General features: G+C 44.3%; 1 protein-coding gene across 3 annotated transcripts; it reads right to left on the minus strand.

The window, feature by feature from the left end:
* Positions 1 to 656: 656 nt before the first annotated feature.
* Gpr173 (G protein-coupled receptor 173) lies at positions 657 to 23,064 on the minus strand. 3 transcript variants are annotated; one of them, XM_078034803.1, is made up of 2 exons: positions 22,161 to 23,064; positions 657 to 7,860 (listed from the first exon to the last, which is right to left on the minus strand). In XM_078034803.1, exon 2 carries the CDS (start codon positions 4,783 to 4,785, stop codon positions 3,664 to 3,666), a length of 1,122 nt encoding a protein of 373 aa, XP_077890929.1. In that variant the 5' UTR covers positions 4,786 to 7,860; positions 22,161 to 23,064; the 3' UTR covers positions 657 to 3,663. The 3 variants fall into 3 exon arrangements, with proteins under 3 accessions (XP_077890929.1, XP_077890928.1, XP_005339816.1); XM_078034802.1 differs by having other exon boundaries at positions 657 to 8,139; XM_005339759.4 differs by having other exon boundaries at positions 657 to 4,882; positions 22,161 to 23,062.
* Between the last annotated feature and the right edge of the window lie 591 nt (positions 23,065 to 23,655).

Consider the following 23,655-nt stretch of genomic DNA (forward strand, 5'->3'; position numbering starts at 1 on the left):
CGTGGTCAACTCTAATGTATCCACTTAGAGTGCCAGCTGCCCTAGCGCTCCTGCAGTTTAGGCACTCAAGGTCTTTGATTTGGGGTCTAGGTTTTGACGTGGCATTTTCCATCTCTGCAAAATGGTTCTAGAAACAATACTTACACAAAAAAGTAACTGCCTCTGCGTCATAAAAAATGATAGCGATTCAGCTCATCTGCTAGATTTTTCTAGGACTTCTCTTAATCTATTGAACAGTTCTCTTCCCTTCCATCCTTTCCTCCATTTATACTGCTTTTAATTATATCTTAAGATTTTGTTTTTGACCAGAGATGGATGGTCTTTGGCGAGGCATGGTGGTTAGTGGAATTCTGGCTTTGGGTCTGGAATGAGTGTGACCCTCACATTGTAACCCTAATCAAATCACTGCACCTCTCTGAGCTTCTTCTCTAAATTAGGCATCCCTAGTTCCTAAAGAGATGTAGGTAGCTTCCCATTGCAGCCTTGTTGTGGTAGCAAAGAATGGAAGTGAACCTAGGGATCCATCACCAGGGTAATGGATTGGAAAAATGTGATATATGTTTAAGATGGACCACTACAATGAATTAGATCTATATACAGCAATATGGCTGGATCTCAAAAACATAATATTGAGTGAAAAAAGAAACAGAACAAGATTTATAGTACAATACTGTTTATGTAAATTAAAACACACAACAATACCATATATTTTACACAGATACACATATGTAAAGAAACACATGATCGGTGGATTGGAAGGACAACGTTAAATACACGAGTGGGTGCCTATATGGAGTGGGGGAGGATGGGATCAGGGATGGGTGATGAAGGGGACAAAACAAAACAAAAAATAAAAGGTCCTTGCATGGACCAATGATGATATATTGTGCCAAGAACTGAGGAGTATAGTCCACTCAGTTCCGTGCACCTGAGAAAATAAATAAATAAATAAATAAATAAATAGTAAATCAAGTGTGCAGGGAGTAGGCCAGCTGGGTAGACCCCAGACCTGCTGCACCTGCCTCTGAATTTAATCAAAGTTGACCAAAGTCCCAGCTGTATATAGTGGATCCTTGGGAAAGGCTCCTAGCCCAGACTGAGCAATTTCTCCAGTGCCATTACTTTGGGGGGGGGGTATTTCCTAACCCCATCAGTTTCCCCAATATTTTATCCCCAATTCCCTTCCCCCATTCTCCATGGTCATCCAATTTCAAGAACATCTTGTTTGAGTTTGAGGAAGGGGACTGAGACTCCAGGCTTTGGGAGGAGATGGGATTCTCAAGTACCCTGCCTTTTTCACCTGGTGCTCAGAGCTTGGGCCAAGAGAGGATGATCTTATGAGATGGGAGTCAGCCCTCTTGCTAAATACATACACATAATTTCCAGGTTCTGTCTCCTGAACACACTACTTCCTGCTGCAGGCACATACTCTAGTTTGTCTCCTCTCAACTAGATGGATGTGTATGTATATGTGTGTGTGTGTGTGTGTGTGCGCGCGCACGCGCACGCACATGCAATGTATACATCTCTGCATACAGGCATTTACTCATATGTGTGCACCAGGCAAGTTCTCCTCAGGGCAGGCACATACTCTAGTTTGTCTCCTCTCAACTAGATGGATGTGTATGTGTGTGTGTGTGTGTGTGTGTGTGTGTGTGTTCACGCACACGCAATGTATACATCTCTGCATACAGGCATTTACTCATATGTGTGCACCAGGCAAGTTCTCCTCAGGGGTGTCTCCTCACACACAAAGTCACACAGACACATCCTGTCTTACTCAGTCATACTTCCCCACATATGGTCACACAGACAGGACACAGACACACACACACACAATCAGAAAGAGAAAACATCCAATATAGCATTGTTCATTTCGTTTTTCCATTTACAAAATCCAATGGTGAATCCAGGCAGTTAGAAAAAAGAAATGGAGGAAAACCCTCCTGAGTGTACCCTATCTACCCCCCACCCCCTTGGTCTTCCCACCCCACCCCTCGGAAAGGCACCCCCATCACTATCACTGAGAGAACAGGTACCCCCCCCCACTCCCAGCCTCTCAGCCACTCTGGCCTGCCTTTCCAGGGTCACTCCACAGCTAGGCTCATTAATGTCTCTCCTGCCTAGAGTGCCCTCCTCATTTCTTTTGGGTCAAGGCTTCCCCAGTTCAGGGGCTGTCTTGGGGTAGGGAGGGATCTTAGGACAGGGGCTTCTGTAAGAAAGGTAAAGGGGGGTGGATAAATACAGATAGATCCCTGCCTCTGAAGGAAATTATAGGGGGACAGAAAGCCTGGGCAAGGCCAGGTAAAGGAGTGGCAACTTGGCTTACCAATTCACAGAACTAGCCTTGAAGTAAGCCCAGAGTAGATTCTGTCCCTGGAGGGAGGCTTGGAAACTCCCACCTAAGTAATCTGGTTGCAGTCTGCTCCACTTTGGGTGTAGGTAAGGGTGGAAAGGAGGAAGGGATTGAAGGATTGTTGTGAGGAAGGACATTTGGGGCTGACCCAGAAGGCCAAGGGCTACCAAGGAGGGGCTTGTGGCCCAAGGCTTTAGGGGGACAAAAAGAGGTCAGATAGGAATGGACTCAAGTCCACAGTGCCTTGGGGTTTATACCACTATCAGTTACCAAGGCCCCAAAAGAATTCTCATCTTCAGAAGAGTAGTGTGAACCTGGGAGAAATTCTGGGGTTGAATTCAGCTCTGACCTCAGGCTCTGGGGTCCAAGGTACTCTGGGGAGTTCAGCTTCTTCCCTACACATCTGAGGGGCTGCTCCTGCCTGCATGACACCTACAGCCCTAGTGGGGCTGGAGTGGGTTTCCATCCTCAGGAAGAAGAGTTATTGGGCTAGGGATCCAGGAGATGGTGTGAGAGAATGTGGCTACGCTCGATCTCTTTAGCTCAAGGAGTTCAGCTCACATCCTACTCTTTACCTAGTTTTTTGGGCCCATCATGGAGGCCCTTTTCTCTACCCTCTTGGCTTCTCAAATAGATCCTCAAGAAGCACTAGAGAGGTCTGGACATGGTGGGGAGGGAGAGAAGACTGGGCTTGGGACCAGCATTAGCCAAAAACGACATTGCACACAACATAGCAATAGACATCCTTGCTCCCTGGGGACCTAGCACCCCTTTTGGTCCCTCTTGTTGGCAGCCTTGGATAAGTTTCTCCCTAAACATCCAGGCCTTGCTAAAGGACTTGGAAGGGGAGGGTGCCTGGGAGCAAAAGGGGCAATAAGAGCTCTGGAATTCTATTTTACAGGACAAATTTCCCCCTTCTGGACAATGTCAGAAGGAGAGACATTAAAGCAAGAAAGCCTGCCTCCTTATCTGTTAGTAGAAAAACCTGCATTTTCAGTTTTGTTTTCTTTTTCTGAATTGTCAGAGAGAGAGAGAGAGAGAGAGAGAGAGAGAGAGAGAGAGAGAGAGAGACTGTAGAAGTAGAGAAGGAGGCTGCAGAGACAGGCCCCACAAAACTAGGATGCCTCTTTCCCAGTCCCCCACCCTAGGGTGGTATTGGCAAAGGTGCCTGGATTATGGGTGGTTCGAGGGGCTGGGGCTGGAGCTCAGAAAAGAAGGCTCCTGTATGGGGCCCCACCCCTCCCTTGCCGTTGGCCCCACCATGGTGGCCATGACCTTTTCCCTGCCTGTCTGCCTACCCGCCTGCTTCACATGACACAGTAGGGTTCTCTGGGAGCCGGGGCACCTCCTGTGCCCCAGCAAGGGGCATGAGTCCTCAGGCACTTCTTGAGGTCCTTGTTGAGCAGGAAGCAGACGATTGGGTTGACAGCAGCCTGGGCGAAGCTCATCCAAACAGCGGTGGCCAGGTAGCGGTGGGGCACAGCACAGGCTTTCACAAACACTCGCCAGTAGCAGGCCACGATGTAGGGTGACCAGAGGAGCAGGAAGAGCAGTGTGATCGCGTAGAACATGCGACCCAGCTGCTTTTCACCCTTGACCTCGTCCATGCCCAGCAGCCGCCGGCTGGCCGCATGCCCATTCTGCCGGATACCCAGCAGGGTTGGTGGCATGGGCCCACGGCCAAAGCCGGCGATCCAGTTGGCAGCAGCCTGGCCTGTGGCCCCAGGGCCATGGAATGTCCAGTTCTGGCTAATGGCTGGCACCATCTGCACTGGCTTCATCTTGCGGTGACGGTACTCGAAGAGGAGCAGCTTGCCATAGACAGCATGTGTGGCTGCCATGAGCACGGCCAACATAAGCATGAAGCCCAGCGTGTCATTGGCCTTGAAGTAGCGATGCTCAAAGATGCATTGGTCCTCCTCCCGGATAAACTTGTAGGTGCCCACGTCGAAGACGGGTGGGAAGGCCATGGCCACAGACAGAGTCCAGGCCATGCAGATGACAGCTGCGCATGTCCAGAGTGTCATGCGCTTGGCGTAGAAGCGGTGGTGGGCAATGGCCATGTAGCGGGTAACGCTGATGCAGAACAGCATGAAGGCCGCATGGAAGCAAAAGAGCACAGCCATAAAGGCCACAATCTTACAGCTCAGTGCACTGAAGGTCCATGAGGAGCCGTGGCGCACAGAAGCCAGCACAAAAGGGAAGCAGACGGCAGAGCGTATGCCATCAGCTAGGCACAGGTCCAGCAGAAAGTAGTAAGGAGCCTTGTGCAGGGCACGCTCCTTGAGCACCAGCAGGGACAAGATGGCGTTGCCCGCAAGGCTCACGCACATGATCAGTCCCAGCAGCACCAGCTTCACGTAAGCCGATGCTGACGGCGGGGACAGTGCGCCGCTCACCTCCTCGGGCTCTCCGGTGGTGTTGGCCATACTGAGGGGCAAGGGCTACTCCCAACCCTAGGGGGTCAGCCAGTCCGGTACTTGATGGGCCCTGGGGGACTCCATCAGTTGTCCTGCTGGGCTGCACCTGTAAGTGGGGACAGTGAGGGAGACACAGACACAGAGAGACAGAGAAGTGAGGACAGGAGAGAAACAGAAAAATGCACACAAATATGTGGAGACAGTAGGAAAGAATGAGAGAGAGAGAAATGGTGACGAAGTTATAAATGGATATAAAACAACACAGATGTGGAAAGGATAAGAGGATAAAAAAGAGTGATATGAAACAGAGACAAATGAGAGACAGTGAGAAATGGGTGGAAAGGAAAGGTGAGGAAGAAACATAGAGGCCAGGGTTAGTGTGTCTGTGAACCCTTCCCACTGACTCCCTAGTTAGGATCAGGCCCTGAGTCTGGCCCACTCCTGCTCCTACCCCTTCCTTGCTGGGTGCAAATACTTCATCTCTTTGGATGTCCTCAGTTACCCATTTCCTCCACTTGTGCGTCTGTGGGGACAGGAATGTTGTTGGGGCTCCTTTCCCCCTTTTTAAAGCCTCAAAGTTGTGTTAAAACTTTTTTGACCATCACCCACAGTAAAAAGGATATTTTACACCACAACCCAGTACACACACAACTCACCAAGTTTCAAAAAACAGAACTGATCCCATGTGTAGTGTACTCCATTCTATTTTATTACTTTTTTCTTTCTTTTCTCCTCCCCCCCCATCACTTCCTTCCTTTCTTCCTTCCTTCCTTTTGTACTGGGGATTGAACCCAGGGGCCTTTTACCATTGAGCTACATCTCCAGGCCTTTTAATTTTTTACTTTGAGACAGGGTCTTACTTAGGTACTTAGAGCCTTGCTAAGTTGCTAAAGTTGTCCTCAAACTTTTGATCCTTCTGCCTCAGCCTCCCTGGTTGATGGGATCATAGGTGTGTGCCACCATGCATGGCTTCTATTTCATCTTTTTTAAAAAAAAACATGCTGGCAGTCATTCATCAAATAGATTTCTATTTAAAATTTTTTCTTAGGATAACAAGGCTTCTTTAAAAAATTTTGTTGTTGTTGTATATGGACACAATACCTTTATTTTATTTATTTATTTTTATGTGGTGCTGAGGATTGAACCCAATGCCTCACATGTACTAGGCAAGTGCTCTACCACTGAGCTACAACCCCGGCCCCTAGATTTCTTTATTCAAGATCAGATATGCATTCAGCATGCTCCAGGAACAATGGAAAGATTAGTGTCACAAAAGTAGCATAGGTGAGGGAGGCAGTGGTAGGAGGTAAGGTCATACACGTGTCCAGGGTCAAGTAGTATAGACTGTGGGCCATGAAGAGGACTTTGGTTTTTACTTTGGGTGAGATGAGGAATATGCATGAATACACAGATGGAAGCATGCTTGTATGTGTTCATTCATTCATTGAAAAAATATTTATTTGTTGAGTATCTACTATATGCCAGGCACTATTCTAAGTACTGAGGATAAGACAGATGAACAAGATAGATGAAGATCCCTGCCCTTGTGAAGATGACACTGAGACACAGGCGAAGTTGGTATATCAGATGATGACAAATTCCTATGAATAAACATAAAGGAGGGAAGAAGAATAGGAAGTACTAGGGCTGGGGAAGGTACTGCAGTCTTTGATGAGGCAGACAGGGAAATTTTCACTGAGGAAATGTTATTTGAGCAAAGACCTGAAGGAAGTGAGGAAGAGAGTCACATGGCTATTTGAGGGAAGAGAAATCCAGGCAATAGGAACAACCTGAACGAAGGCCCTGGGGTGGGGCAATGTATGGCACATTTGAGAAAAAGCAAGGAAGGAGTTAGTAGAACAGAATGAACAAAGGGCAAGTGCTTCCAGGTGAGGTCAGAAAAGGTGGCAAGGAAAGACCACAGAGGCCATGGTAAGGACTTTGACTTTGACTCACAATGAAATGGGTTTTGAGCAGAGGTGAGGTGTGATATGATTTAGGACTGAACAGGATCCCACTTGCTGCTGAGAACAGATCATATGGTGCAATGGTGGAAGTGGGGAGACTAATCAGAGGATCCTGCAGTAATACAGGTGAGAGGAGAGGTCACAACATTCCCATTCCTGGTTCTCTCCTTTATTTTTTCTTCCTAGAATTTCTCTTGCTAACACACGATATAATTTATTTTTAAAATATTTTTTTAGCTATAGTTGAACACATAATCTTTATTTTATTTATTTATTTTTATGTGGTGCTGAGGATTGAACCCAGGCCTCACACATGCTAGGCGAGCACCCTACCACTGAGCCACAACCTCAGCCCTATATAGTAGTAGTACTGAGTACATAGTAGGTTCTCAGAAACGATGTCAAATAAATTGACTGAGGGACTAAATGGGCTGGTGAGTAGAGAGGACTCCCTGAGGGCATCCATGTAGGATTTGCTGAAAGAATGGCCTGGGGATTGTGTCTGGTAGTGAGAGTGGCACAGCTGAGCTTGGGGAAATCAGGAGAGGATCTGGTGTGTGCAGGTATAGAATTTTGGGATTTGAAAAGGCAACTGGGCAGGGCCCAGAGGGAAGGTAGCTGAGCTACTTGAACATAAGCTGGAGAAACTCACAATTGCTATTGGGGCTGGGGCTGGGGCTGGGGCTGGGCTGGGCTGGGCTGGGCTGGAGGAGGTGGAGCTTAAATGGATATTTTCCTACCACCTCCTTCCTAAAGTTTTCTCTCTATACTATTTCCTGACCCAGTCCTACCTAGTCTGCTACAGCCTCCTAGAACCAGTTTGTGGGGGTTTTTTGTCTTTTGTTTTTTGTTTGGTTTTGTTTTTTATGGATCTGTGAAGTCTCAGAGTCATTGGCTTACTGGCATAGGAGGGGTCTAGGACAGGTGTTAGGAGAAGGAGGGGTGGGCTCTCTTTCAGTCCCTCAAGTTCTGGTGGCCCCCTCTCAGAACTGGAGGGCAGCCTTCATCTGGGTATGTGTACATGTGCACACACCCATGCCTGTGCACAAGTATGTGCACATACACACACACTCCTTAGCCTTTAGGGGAGGCAAGAGGAAAGGGACAGAAATAGAGACTGAATGTAAGAGAAATTTAGAGAGACACATAGTGAAAGAAAAGAGAGGTGTGTATGTGTGAGAGAGACAGATGGAGACACAGGAGGGGGAAAGAGAAACAGAGAAAGAGGAGAAAGGAAGAGATTGAAATAGAGACAGAAAGGGGAAGAAGAGTGAGAAAAAAGATACAGACAGGCACATAGAGAAACATCACAACAGAAAATGAAAAGGAATAGAGTCAGAGATAGAAAAGGAGAGGGGGGAAAAAGGGATGACAACAGAAAGAAAGATCTAGAAGACTAGAGAGAGATGGTAAATGAAAGATAGAGAGACAAAAATAAAGATGGGGGGAAACATAGAGAGACACGCTAAGACTGAGAAGGTGAATAATGAGTAACCTTGAGTCTCAGTGGAAACAAAAGCTAAAACAGAAAAAACCCAAACAAATCATAATAATAATAAAAACCCTTACAAAACAATGGCAGCAAACATAGCCCTGGTGTTTCTGGGAAAACTGGGGAGATTGTTGTAAGTGATGATGGGGTGCTCCTGAGCACAGACTAGCAGCCACAACTGGGTCCCAGCTAAGGCTAAGGATGTGTGTGCACCCACAGATCACACCTGTGCTGGTGCCTGGGCACTCTCACATGCAAACTCGCAGATTTCCACAAACACAACCTGTGGCTATGGAGCCTTTTGGACAGCAACCAACTCATACATGAATAACAAACACATTCTCTCTCTTTCTCTCCTGGGCACGCATGCACACACAAGCGTGCACGTGCCCGTGCACACCACACCACACACACACACACACACACACACACACACACACACACACACACACGAGATGGAAGTCGATCTTATACTCTGCCTCTTCACACAGGGACACAGTGTACAATGCCTAAGAACCAGTGCCTTTCTCAACAAAGCCATTGCTGCCCCCTAGGGGACATTTTGGAAATTTGTAGGAGCATTTTTGGTTGCCACAATAATGGAGTGTAAGGTGTCCTATTTAGGGGTCTAGGGCAAGGATGCTGGCCAGCCAGTGATCTGCATGGCAATACCACACCACCACCATATGTCCTGCATCCCCTAGGACTTTGAACTTATAATTAACATAAGCTAGACTGTAACCTACTTCAGTCAAATGCCATTTCTTTTTTCTGGTTCTAATATACCCTGAATTATCCAGAAATGTGTCTGTCTTTGTAAGTCGAGATGAGACTGTACTTTGGTTTGTGGTGCACTTCCCTTGGCACGATTTACTATTTTGTAAACTCTCATCCAAATGATTTTGCCTATCATTTTTCCTGAACTTTCCCCCATCTCCTAAATCCATATTTATTTATTATAGGGTCTTATAAGCCACTAATTTCTTTCTTGAATATCCTAAAGAGTGCCACACCCAAGCATTTACATATTGAAATATACATTATTTTCTTATAAGTCATTTCCCTTTTATTTCATATTAGTATTATAGTTAATAAAATATGCATATTGTATAAAATACTATATGAGCCCAGTGTGGTGGTGCACTTAAAATTCTAGTGACTTGGGGCCAGGGTTGTGGCTCAGTGGTAGAACGCTTGCCTAGCATGCATGAGGCACTGGGTTCTATCCCTGGCACCACACAAAAATGAAAACAAATAAAATAAAGGTATTGTGTCCATTTATAACTTAAAAAAATTCTAGTGACTTGGGAGGCTAAGGCAGCAGGAACACAAGCTTGAGGCAAATCTGGGCAATTTCACAAGATCTCATCTCAAAATTAAAAAAATAAAAAGGATTGGGGATGTAGCTCAGTGGTAGAGCACCTGTGGGTTCAATCCTTAATAACACACACACACACAAAAAAAAGTATGGATTTTCTTTTTGAAATTGCATGTGTAGAGTGCTTATATTATTTAAGAATTCTGTCTCCAGATAGTAAAAGGATATTACAAATAGGTTACATTAAAAAGTGCACTGGGGCACCACCCACTACTGTAATCCCAGCAATTTGGGATTACAATTTGGGAGGCTGAGGCAGGAGGATTGCAAGTTTGAGATCAGCATCAGCAACTTTGAGCGATCCTGTCTTGAATAATTAATTAAATTAAATTAAAAGGGCTGGGGAGTAGCTTAGTGGTAAAGCACCCTGGGTTTGATTCCTAGTACAAAAAAAAAAAAAGCCAAATTGGATTCTTGGTGGTATTTCATCATTAATTTATTTTTAAAAATATTTTTATGTAGTGCTGAGGAGCGAAACTAGTGCCTCACACATACTAGGTAGGCAAGCACACTACCACTGAGCCACAATGCCAGTCCTCATCATTAATTTCTACCTTTCGTTTTTAGGTAAAAATATTCAACAGTAAATGAATGAAATGTGACTTAACTGAGTTGATTCAGTAAAGGTAAATCTAGGCCTTCATGTCAGGGAAACTGTCCCACACTATGTTTGGGACCAATGAGGTTAAGGGAATAGGAAAGGGGACACTTTCAACTATTGCTATTAGGAAGTACTGGGGTGTAGCTTAATGGTAGAGTGCTTGCCTAGCATGCATGGGGCCCTGGGTTCAATTCCCAGTGCCTATCCCCCCCATACATACATACACACACACACAAAAAAAAAACTGTAGTTCTCAATTATTGCTATTAGGGACACACTGATGAAAGGTCAAAGGACGTTGAGATGACACTAACCTAGAAGACTGTTGAATCAAAAGAGTTTTCATCTTAATAGTTCTGCATCTGTGGGTGTCATCTAACTGTGCTTAGTTTATAACAGTCAGAAACCCTGAAGAGAAATGAAAGAAGTACCAAAATGAACTAAGGTTGAAATATGCAAATTGGTACATGAATATTTTGAGATACTGTGGAAACTCTGCATAAGTCTGTGGATCAATGCTGCTGTTTGCTGGCAGAAAGTTTGTTCTGATAATACTGAGTTTCATTCACCTGTAAAAGTTGGCCTGTAAACCAGCATTACTTCCACAGTAAATAATGCTGTGTGAATTTAACTACATCCAAGACACTCCTCACCTATCTTTCAGCTTTCTCTGAAGAATTGGGATCAGTACAACCTTCTCTGGTGTTTTAAACCTACTTGTGTAGGGATTTTGTAAAAAAAAAAAAAAAAATATATATATATATATATATATATATATATATATCAGCTAAAGGAAATGTTTAAGCATTTCTTTGTAATGATTCTTACTTTACAGATTTGATGCTTACTGGCCTCAACAAATGGCTTTTTGAGCACATGAATAAAAATACATTAAAAAATTTAAAAACACTCAAATATATTGTATAACAGAGTATGCAGTGCTGACAAGGTTTACAGATTCAAAGCAAAACTTCAACTTGAGAGAAGTGAGGTCAAGTATGATTCCCTGGGTGATGTTTACTTGGTGTTACAATTTGAATATGAAATAAGACTTATTAGGATGTGTAGAGAAACATTAATTTCTATTCCGGGGAAAAGCTCCATCATTATTTTGAGATACTGAAAATTAAAATTTTTTGTTGGATTCAAAATTCATGAATATTGATTACAAGAAATCTCAACATCACATTTGATTGAAAGAGAGAAATAGGTGGTAGATTTAAGAAAGATCCTCTCTCTTTTTTAAAATTTTATTTGTTTATTTTGTACATGGTGCCAGGAAACGAGCCCAGTGCCTCACACGTGCTAGGCAAGAGCTCTACCACTAAGCCACAACCCGGCCCAGATTCAAGGACTGTATTATCCAAATTCTGATTATTGGTGAGAAATAAATTGTTTTGCTTATCTATTTGTTTTTGTAGTGCGAAGAATTGAACCCAGGGCCTCCTGTGTACTAGGCTACATCCCCATCTTAAGAAAGAATTTTTAAAAAAAATTTTAAGATGTTGATGGATCTTTATTTTATTCATTTATTTATATGAGATGCTGAGAATTGAACCCAGTGCCTCACACATGCTAGGCAAACACTCTACCACTGAGGCACAACCCCAGCCCCCTCAAGGAGTTTTAATCAGTAATATATACATTCTTTGACCATTTGTTGCCACCCACTTTTGCAAGCAGTTTCCTATTGATGGTGACTACCAAGAGACAGAAAAGATCATGTAGCTACTTTGAGCCTAAAGCCTGGGTCTTTGACCATGGCAAGAGCAAGTGAGTTATAAAGGAGAGGTGGAAAAGGGAGGCATGAACGAGTAGTTGTTCCATTTCTTAAGATTAAGTGGTGTGGTATGGAAGCACCAGCTATATTGAACAGTGGAAATTGCATTTGATGCTTCAGAGAAACCACAATGGTATCCAATGACCTCAAGGCTCATGTTTTTGAGGTGAGCTTTGCTGACCCGCAGAATCATGCATTTATGTTTCACACATTCAAGCTAATTATGAAAGACTTAGGGCAAAATGTGCCTGAACACTATTCGTGGAATGGGCCTTACCTTCAATAACATGGCTTCCAGGATCAAGAAATGGCAAACCATGATGGATATTTTATCCATGCCCAAACTACCAGTTGTTATTTGCTTCACTTGTTTATTTTTTTTTTTACAAAGAAGCAAAATAATTTGATGTAGAAGATTTAAGCTCAACACCAGCAGATTTACCAAACCAAGGTCTAAAATGACAGAAATTAATCAAATGACCATAAAATAAACCCAGGCAGTTACAACCAAAGGCTCAGAAGAAGTGTGTACAGATATTGACCACTATAAATTTACATTAGTGAGTAAAAAAGTTATATTCTAGAAGCGAGCTCAAGTGTGTCATGAAAAAATTCTGAAAATATTTCATATGAAAGTTGTAACAAATTCAGTACTTAATAAGTCCCCCAAACTTCGCATTTTTGTTTTTTCCTCATATGAGACAATGCAAGGAATTTCTTTTCACCCAGTCTCAGAACCCCAAATCCTTTTCAGTTTATCACACTGTGCCATACAAAGACTTCACTTTCTCTGAGTGCTGGATTGTGAGTGCCCTAACACATCTACATTTAATCACATCACATGAAAACACTACCACACATAGATATGTCCACAGGGGCACATAGGTACATGAAGATTCAAATTTGCACTTACAGACAGACATACCAGCTGATAAGCACAATTAGGTGCTCCTATATGCACATGCGCATGCACGTGCACGCACACACACACACAATCCTCATCTACAGAGAAACAGGTAGATATGTATCTAGGTACCCACTCACATATACCTCTGAATCACTCAAGGGTATGCAACACACACACACACACACAAGCAGATATAGAAATACAGGACCAGGCAAAGACACATTCATCATTCAAAGGTCACTTTCCAGTACACACACATATAAACCAAATTGCATGGACCTGCACTTCCTGCTTGGGCAGACATAAGAATTGACATTCAGACACAAGTCAAGTCCTGCTCACATCCCAAGATCCAGGCCCTCACCTGCCATACACTGACTCTCACACTAAGAGATTAAAGCTCACTATTTATACAAAGCTACTCAAATCTGCCATGGCACACAAGACATATACACACAGTATAGACATGCTCATGAATACAGGCAAATTACTCAGGTTCACTGCTACATACAGAGGCAAGCAGGCATGTAGAGCAATGTAGACTGATGCATACATACCACATAGCTACTGAGGCTTATAAATACCTAAAGACAGGCTGAGGTTGTGGCTCAGTTATACAGCACTTGCCTAGCATGCATGAGGCACCAGATTTGATCCCAGCACCACATAAAAATTAACAAATAAAATAAAAGTATTATGTCCATCCAAAAAAATTAAAAATAAATAAATAAATACCTAAAGACACAAGCCTTCAGAGGCACCTACCCATTCACACCTACACATGCACTCACACAACACAGATTCATGCATCCTAATACACAGCCATAGAAACACAAACTCTTTACACACACACATCCACCTGCATCATCACATATAAAACTGGATACTAACCAATGACATTTATGGATTCTCACAATAGAGATTCACATGCATGCATTTCAATGCTGATAGCTGCAAACCTGGTTCCATGGTCAGAAAAAAACACATTGGCATGCACATATGCATTTACACTTACACATGGTCATATATACAGAAATTCTAGCAATGCAGAGAACACCTGCACACATGCAGATGCTACCACAGATATGGGTATGTGTATTCATATGCCCAGAAGAGTGTGTACCCACAAATATACACACAGGGCCCAACCCACTCCATCCATATCTAGACACATACTTCCCTTCTCATGCACCTGCACCTGTAATTAATATGCACACTGGGGCATATATATGTATAAACCCATTTTCATATGTGAACAGTCTTATTCTCTCACACATACACACGAACACAGATAATGGGGCAAATATGCACATGGAAACCCCCTTTGCACTTGCAGATGGACACATACTGTTATACAAGGAGGTAGACAATAATTGCATTAATAGGTAACACCTCATGAGAGGGCTTATTATGTGCAAGGCACTGTTCTAAGTGCTTTTCATATATTAACTCACCTAATCCTCACCCTATGAGATAGGTAATATTATTACCCACTCCCTATAGATAAGATACTGGAGGTTTATTGAGGTTGGGTGACTTCCCCAAAGCTACTGCTTATAAATGACAGAACTAGGGTTCACACCCGAAAGCTGCCTCCAGAGATCCTGAAGATCCAATTTACATGTAGAAACACACTCACCTCATATAAACACACACCATTCTAGCACAAACATGCACACGCACAAGTCAGCTCCCCACTTACTGACACTCTCAATACAGGTAAAAATGTATGACCACACTCACCTAGTCATATACATGGATGGAAAAAATGGACATGGTGATGTTATAGACATTCCAACAGAGATGTATATACCCAAGGAAATATACATACATTCATATATATGCCCATAATCACAAATCCTACCCACCCACACTACTAAACACACAAAACATCCAGATACGCCACCTCCATGACATATAGATAAATCCACTCACACACACAAACTCACATTTTCATGTATATTCCCCACATAAATACACTTGAATATGAACACTACCCAGATATACCCACATGCACACCTACCCAGATTCACTCACATTCCACACAGACTTACCTATATACTTTCATGTACACATACCACTTGAGTACTCTCTCTCTCTCTCTCTCACACACACACACACACACCATCCAGAAAGAACTGCACCGTTCTACTTAGATATACCCACACTGCCACATGCCCCAACCCAGATACACACCCATTCTTCTTCTCACACACGACTCAGATATGCCCACTTTCACACATATATCCAACACCAATATATCCACACTCTCACACACATCTTATCTAAATACACCTACCCTCATATATACATACCTCAAATACACTTACACTCACCAGCATTCTATCCAGATATAGCGGCACTTAAACAAATCCCAACTCAGTACACCCACAATCTCACATTCAATTCTCAGATACACACGAACTTTTGCCCCCAAGCTCAGAGCCCTCATATCTATCCCAGATGCATCTACAATCTTTCACATGCAAAGTATCAAGACACACCTACAACCACATACACTTTCCACCCAACCCAGATACTCAGACCACAAATTCTCAATCTAAATATATGTACACACACAGACACACAATCACTTGGATATTTACTTACACATTATTCAGAGAACCCACACTCACACACAAATCTTGTCCAGATGCACACTTATACTTTCCCAAGTTCTCTCTCTTTCTTTCTCTCAGACACAATCACATTCAAACACACATATCCCAAATATAGCCTCACTCTGATACATTTACCCTCTTGTACATACATCACTATCCAGAGTCATCCCAACAGAAATGTACGTGCCTGAGGAAATACACATTCATACACATGTCCCCAATCCCAAACCTTATCCAGACACACCCACACTACCGAACACACAAAACATCCAGATACACTACCTATATGACATCCAGATAAATCCAAATTCACAGACAGACACACTCATATTTTCAGACACATTTCCCATCTAAATACATTCAAACCATTAAGACCATTCAAATCCACAAACACCATCTAGATAAATCTACATTCAAACATACATCTTACCCAGATATATCCAACCCTCACACATCACCACACACATCTTACCAGATATACCCATGCTCTCATACCCTCCACACCACCTGGATGCACCCACACCCTATAAACACACTCCCATCCAGATATGCCCCAAACTCTCTCTTTTATGTTTTTATTAGTGCATTATAATTATACATAATATTAGGGTTCATTGTGACATCTTCATATGTACATATAACATACTTTGCTCCATTTCATTCCCCAGTACTTTCCCTTTCCCTCCTCCCTCCCCAATATCATTCCTCTATTTTAGTGTTTTCCCTTTAATTTATTTTTTAATCAGTGCATTATAATTTTACATAAAGGTGAGATTCATTGTGATGTTCTCTTTCACATGTTCTCTATTCAGTTACACACACACACACACACACAAGTACATACACACTCACACTCCACCCAGATAAACAACCAAAGCTCTTAAAACACATTATTCACATATACCTTAGTGCACACTCTGCCACCCAAATATACTCATGCTCTCATCTGCCCACCATCCTAACACATCCACATTTGTACCCATTCCACCCCATATATTCTCACACGCTGTATCATGTCACACAAAGCCCAAATGTACCTACACACTTTCTCTCCCGTGCAATCCAAAACTTACACATGTATCATCCCAATACATACTCACACCCCTACTACATGCACACTCATTCCAACCCAGTTAAATCCAAACTCTTGTATCCCACCCAGATAGATACATATTTACATTCTCATCAATAACTTACATGTTTTCATATCTGTACTACTCTCAGAAATATCTGCACAATTACATACATCCATGTGTGGGTGTATACACACACAATCCAGACCCCTCTCTGAATCACCACTATCCAAATCTGTCCACATCCACACTCTACACACAAAATGCAGATATACTCTCACATACACCATACACATCCTCACCTAGATGTGCCCCAAATCTCTTCTACACACACCATCAGAGTCACCCCACCATTCACTTCCATTGCCTAGATAACTGTGTTCTCATGCATCTACACACCATCCAGATATTCCCACACTTGAATAACCCCACTGGTACCCATACTCCCTCATATACATATTCTACCCAGAAACACCCAGTTTTTCTTATATACAACAGATACAACTATGCTATCAAATATACACACTATCCAGATAGCCCCTTATTCTCTCCTGCACATCCAGATACACCCATACTCATATGCCCCTCAAATATACTCATCCTCACACATATTCCACCCAGCCAAACCCAAACTCTCATTCACCATCCTCCACTCAAACAGGCCAATTTACATACACCCACACCCACCCCTTCCCTCCAAAATACACCTAAATATTTCACATGTACACCTTACTTACAAACAGCAACACTCTCCCTTACATACACACAACCCACACTATACACACACACACACACACACACATACACACACACACATGTACTCTACTGATATATCTTCACTTAAATATATACATTCACATTTAGATTTCTGCCAGGATGGTGTAATTTAGGTGCTATGAAAACTATTTACCAACCCAAGACACTATATACAATGCCATTCTGCCATGAGCCTTTGATGGAGCAGGGATGGGAAGAGAGATCTTTGTGTTTCAAGGAATCCTTTTTTAAAGAGTTCATAGGCCTCCTTCTCCCAGTAGGATATCAGTCATGATTGGTTCCTACTTTTGGGATGTGAATAATAAGAGGACACAAAACCTAGTATATAGTCAAGGCAAGAAAAGCCCCAGACCCAGAAGTGGGGTCATGGATGGCTTAAGTGTCATAGCTTGCCAATTCACAATTATAAACAAATCTGGTCTACTGGGGCACCACTGACTCTCAGACTTGCATATAAGCATAAGCTAAGGTGCACATGGAGTCCCATAAATTCATAAGAACCTTCTTTATCACCCTCTCAGTGATAAGTCCTATCTACACAGGACCAAGCCAAATTTCCTTCATATGCACCATCAGATGGGCACATGCACAAATAACTTCACTCTTCCATACACATACTCACACGTCAAAGCATACTCACACTGTATCAGCTCACACATTTATTCTTTTTTTTAAAATTTAGTTGCAGATGGACACCTTTATTTTATTTATTTTTATGTGGTGCTCAGGATTGAACCCAGTGCCTCACATGTGCTAGACAAGCGCTCTACCACTGAGCTACAACTCCAGCCCACACACATTTACTCTTAAACACAGGCATATATGTGACATACATTCATGCAACATGATGTACATGAATGATATATATTCATCCAAAAATACAGGTATACATGCAGGTATACTTTCACATGCCCACGGACAAGCTAACTGTATCACAACCTAAGGAAATGACAAAGAAACATCAGATACACATTGTTAGATAACTACATAATTGTATTTATGCACACACATACACACACACACACCTGTGTGGGTGTGCTCACAACATAAATACCCAGATATATGCATGATTATAAATGAGATGATGATACATATATAGCCATTCTAACACATAAACTTGTATGCAAGTCTATGTGTGAGCATATATACTTATGAGCATATTCATATGCACATAAACTTGTACACTAATTCATTCCTATATGCAAACAGATATTGAAACAAAAAATATACTTACACTATCATAGCCAGATATGCACACCATGTAAATTCACACACCCGAAATAAGACCATACAAATGAGAGCAGAATCATTTGTATCCACATTCCCACAGACAGACTTAGATACAAAGGTATGTTTCCACACATGCACACATGGAAGTATATTCACATATTTTTGCACACACAACTATTCATCTACACAAGAAGAATTTATCCACACCTATAGAAACACACCTGCAAAGACATCCTCATATATACATACACACTCAAACACTCTTATAGTGGCATGTACATACATTAACTTACATTGTTCTGCAGCATATGCTCCAGAACAAAGATACACAAACACACGAATACAAATAATTAGAACTGTACAAACTGGTACACTCACACACATGTACATTCAGACAGGCACACACACACACAGACATCTTCACATACACAACTAGATGTGCATGAACATACAAGCATATATATATATATATATATATATATATATATATGGATATGTTCACTCAAATGCATGCAGTCATGTGTTCATACATATTAGCATATACACCCACATATACATGCACAATCACTCACAAGCATATTCAAACATATACTCACATAACACTCATACTCAGAAATTCAAACAAAACACATGAGACACGAATGCCCAAGTATTATGAAATGTAGTTACTCATGCATATCACAATTATATATGTACTCACACATGGTGTATACACAAACACAATTAGGCATATACACAAATGCATCCACTTATTTACACACACAGCCTTGTGTGTTTGCATATGTATAATATGTACTGGTATATACCCCCCACAGCCATACTCATATACATAGTCCACTGTGCATATACAGGCATACCCACAAAAGTATATTTTTATTCATATAATATCCCATACTCACAAAATCAGTTCTCTTTATACTAGTGTGCCCATCTATGCTTACATTTCCTAATTATATATGAAATCATAGGTTTGTCTATAGATAGTGTGCACTCAAACATGTACACAAAGATATACACATAATTAAAAATGATAGAGAATCCACATAGACACTCACACATAGACATACTCACACAAATACATTACAGACACACCCACATGACACACAAGCATGTTCACACATATACACACCCTCTCCTACATGCATGGCCAGACACATATATTTCTTTACACTCACAAACACACCATTTTGATGTACTCACACTCAAAGGGACTTGTGGGCAGAGATGAATGTACATACAACTAAGAATCCACCTAATTGGACATGCATACTTAAGCATTCTGAAATCCACATACTCATAAGACATATAACCAGACATGTACACACTCATACACATATAACCAAAGGTACAACCAGACATTCAACAGGCCTATAGGCTCAGAGAAACACACCCACACTCAGGTCAGAATCAAACATGCCCATTCCCTCACCCAGACAGACATGCAAAGTCATACCCAGCCCCCTGTACAAACACAAGCCTGACCCAGACACCCACACACTCCCACATGCTGTCACATGGCCTGCTCACACACAGAGACTCATATACACCCACAGTCCCCACGAACTGACATGCACATACACACAGACTACATACATAGCCACATGTTTTCAGTTGCACATATGCACCCACACTCAGGTCAGATGCCTCCAGACACAGGCTGGGTTCTCTCCTTTCCACACCAAATGCTTTTTTAGAAAAGTCTACCCTATGCTTCAAGACCCCAGATCTCCCTGCTCCCACAGAGGAGATCTTCTGGGCCTCAGTCTTTCTCCTCCTCTTGCTCCTCCCCTGGCCCCCGACCTCTTGCTCAGTGTTCTCACACCCAGAAACCAACCAGCAGACCACACTTCCCCCCCCCACCCCAGGCTCTAGGTGAGCAACTCCCTGGGATCCGTTCCCAATGGGTCTGGTTGCTGCATGGGCCACACCCCAGCTCTACCAGAAGCCCTGCGATCTCAAAAAGCTTCAGCCTCATCTCCAGGCCCTGCCAAACATTGACCATAGGCCAAACTCTTGCCAAGTCTCCCCTCAACAGGGAGACGCATACATCACTAGGGCCAGGGATGCTGCAGGCTGCAAGCCAGGCCTTTGCTGGATCATGGGGGCTCAAGATTGTGTGTGTGTTTGTGCACACAAACAGGGGAAAGTGCAGGAAAGGGTGGGGATGGAAGGCTCTGCCTACAACTATCACTTACCATTCCCTACAAATGATAAGTAACAACATAGGTAGCTCCTGCCTCCTCCCACTTCCCATCCTTCCATTTGCCCACCTGCTGCCTTCCCAAGATCTCTATTGAGACCCTGGACAAGTATTAGCTCTTCCCCAAAATAATCAATAGCAATATTAATCATGAACAATCAGCAATGATATTGACCATGAGCTTGGTTGACATTGCTTCAGTGCCACCTCTATGCATATCCTTTATTTTTATGCACCAACACATTTAATCCCTTCACACACCATGAAGGAAAGGTTACCAGTATCTTTGACAGATGGGAAAACTGAGGTTCAGTAAGTGGCATGCTTCTACTAAAGTTGCAGAGCTAGCAGTTGAGGGATGTGTCCCTGGTAGAATCCATGTTCTCCATGTACCAGTTTTCCTGCCCTCAATATATAGGGACTGCTGGCCACCATGCAGAAGGCCATAAGATCTGGAGGTCCCAAACACAACATGGGTATCTGAAACAGAGATAGAGCCATATGATGGAGGCTGAGGCCCACAATGTGGGAATGACCATGTTGTGCCTGGTCACTGCAGGTCACCATGTGGATTGTTCCTTGCCCCCTGAGAGCCTTCAGGCAGTCTAGGGCCTGGAAGTACTCCCTACCCCCACCTCACCTTCCTTTATCCCTACAGCATCTTCCTCCCCCTATGTGGGAATCACATATTTTCCATAGTGAATGAGCAAAAGTCTGTGCTACCTGTGGGGAAATATGGGAAGGAAAGAAGAAAAGGCAAAAAAGGAGCAGGGGGTGGTCTGGACTAGGTGCAGCTTCCCTGTCATATGTACCCACCTGCTTGCTACACAGGTGCTCTCTCTCTCTCATACACAAACACACTCACACGGACATGGACACACACACATCCTGCAAACAGGCCAAGGAACCTGGAGGAGGGTGAAGGAGGAGGGAGAGGGAGAGGAAGCAGCTGCAGGCATTGTGAGGGGAACACAGCCAGGCTCCCAGGCATCCCTTCTATAGCTAGCACACAAGGAATTAACACAGCCTCATGCCCAAACAAACACGACCATAATGATAAAAAACAGACCCTATGTGGGGAAACAGGTGGTGGTTCCCTTTCTCATGGGACATTTGGGACTGGGGAAAGATGGAGAAAGATGAGGAGTCTCCAAGCTTGGGTGCTCTAGTAGTCCCTGTGATGGAGCAGAAAGAGAGAGACTAAAGAGTCAGAGAGAGAGAGAGAGAGAGAGAGAGAGAGAGAGAGAGAGAGAGAGAGAGACAAGGAGCATGGCAGTGATGGAGATTCTGAAATGTGTGGGGAGACAGAAAAGAAGTCCCAGCCCCCCATCCTTGATAAAGAGATGCCGACTGCTTACCTGGACTCTCTCAGCAGGTCTGTCTTGGAATCCAGGAAGGGGCTCAAGCTGTCTCGCCCAGGATAAATCACAGCCCAGGCCACATTGTGGGACCCTCAGTGATCTGGCGGCCAGTGACACTTCTGCTTCTGTTGCCGTGGATACAGATGGGCTGGTCTAAATCGCAGGCATTAGGGGAAGCAGGCACCGGAGGGGTGCACTGGGCAGGGCTGGGGTGTTGGGGAACACCAGGTGGGCAGCATACAGACATGGGGTGCCCAACAAGCTGGCAGGTGGGGGTCCCAGCAGGTGCTTCCCCCACTACACACTCTCACCCCCATCTTCATCTTCATGCCACAGCCAGGCTGGGAGGGGGGGCCAGCGCTGGCCCCTGCTACCCGCCTACTTGCCTGGCTGCCGGTACCCCCCCCCCGCCCCCGTCTGCCTGCTGGCCGCCGCCTTTTGTCCTCAGAAGACTCGGTCCCCGCGGGGCCTCTGCCAAGCCTCTAGCAGATGCTCAGGGTCTTGGGCTCCTCCCCGGGAGCACGGGGGCCATGGCCTGAGAGAGCCCCAGGTTGGGGGGCTCTCATCCAGGCTCACCCCTCTCCCCGGGCCTGGCGGGGATGGGGAAGAGGTGCAGGTCCACAGCTAGAGGCAGCAGCAGAGGTGGTGTTGGGGAGGGGATGGACGCCAGAAAGAGGGGGTGGGGTGGAGAGAGAGAGGCTGGCCTGATAGCTGTGTCCCGGGTTTTAGATCCGGGTTGAGGAGGGTGGCTCAGAGTATCCGAGGGGGGTCCTAATGTAAGACGAGGGCACTACAGGCCTGCCGGAAGGAACTTCCTGGCTTGGGAATCACCCCAGCTAATACAAATCTAGTTCCTAAGATGCTGGGGATACCCAGCATGGATAGGGTAACAGTGGGGAGTCCAAAGCCCTAAGCTAGACCCCATCCGGCTTGTCTGTCCCCCCTCTCCTCGATTTGCACGGTCCCTGCCTCAGGGGCGGGTGGAGGAGGGAGGGAGAGAGAGGAAAGGAGGGAGGCTGAGCAGGCAGGGAGACTCCCAACCACCAGCCTGGTCCTCCCTAGGGCGGGGCGGGGAGGGGGGGCTGGTGAGGCAGGGGAACAGCCGGCTGGCTGGCTGGCTGGCTGGCTGGCTGGGTGGGGATGCTGGCGTGGCGGTTGTGCTGCCAGGACAATAGCTGGCTGAGGAAGTCAGGCTCAGGCCTTTCTGAGATGCTCCAGAGAGGCATGCATGGAGGCAGGTAGAGGTGGTGAAGGAGCTGCTGAGAGAGCCACTCACATGGGTTACAGGTGCAAAGGAGGCAGGGAATAGGAGTGTCTGGGGTCTGGACAAAGGTCCGGTTGAAGTTTTTCAAAATCTCTGGGTTGGGAGGTGTGCTTAGGTCTCTGAGAGGTAGGATAAATAATTTATTTAGAGTGGGGTTCTATGGACAGGTCCAGGAGATGGGTGGTGGGGGAGGGGGAGCTCAGGGAGAAGCACGTGTGCCCAGCTCTG

The sequence above is a fragment of the Ictidomys tridecemlineatus genome, chromosome X (genome assembly GCF_052094955.1).
Source record: "Ictidomys tridecemlineatus isolate mIctTri1 chromosome X, mIctTri1.hap1, whole genome shotgun sequence".
Taxonomy (NCBI): domain Eukaryota; kingdom Metazoa; phylum Chordata; class Mammalia; order Rodentia; family Sciuridae; genus Ictidomys; species Ictidomys tridecemlineatus.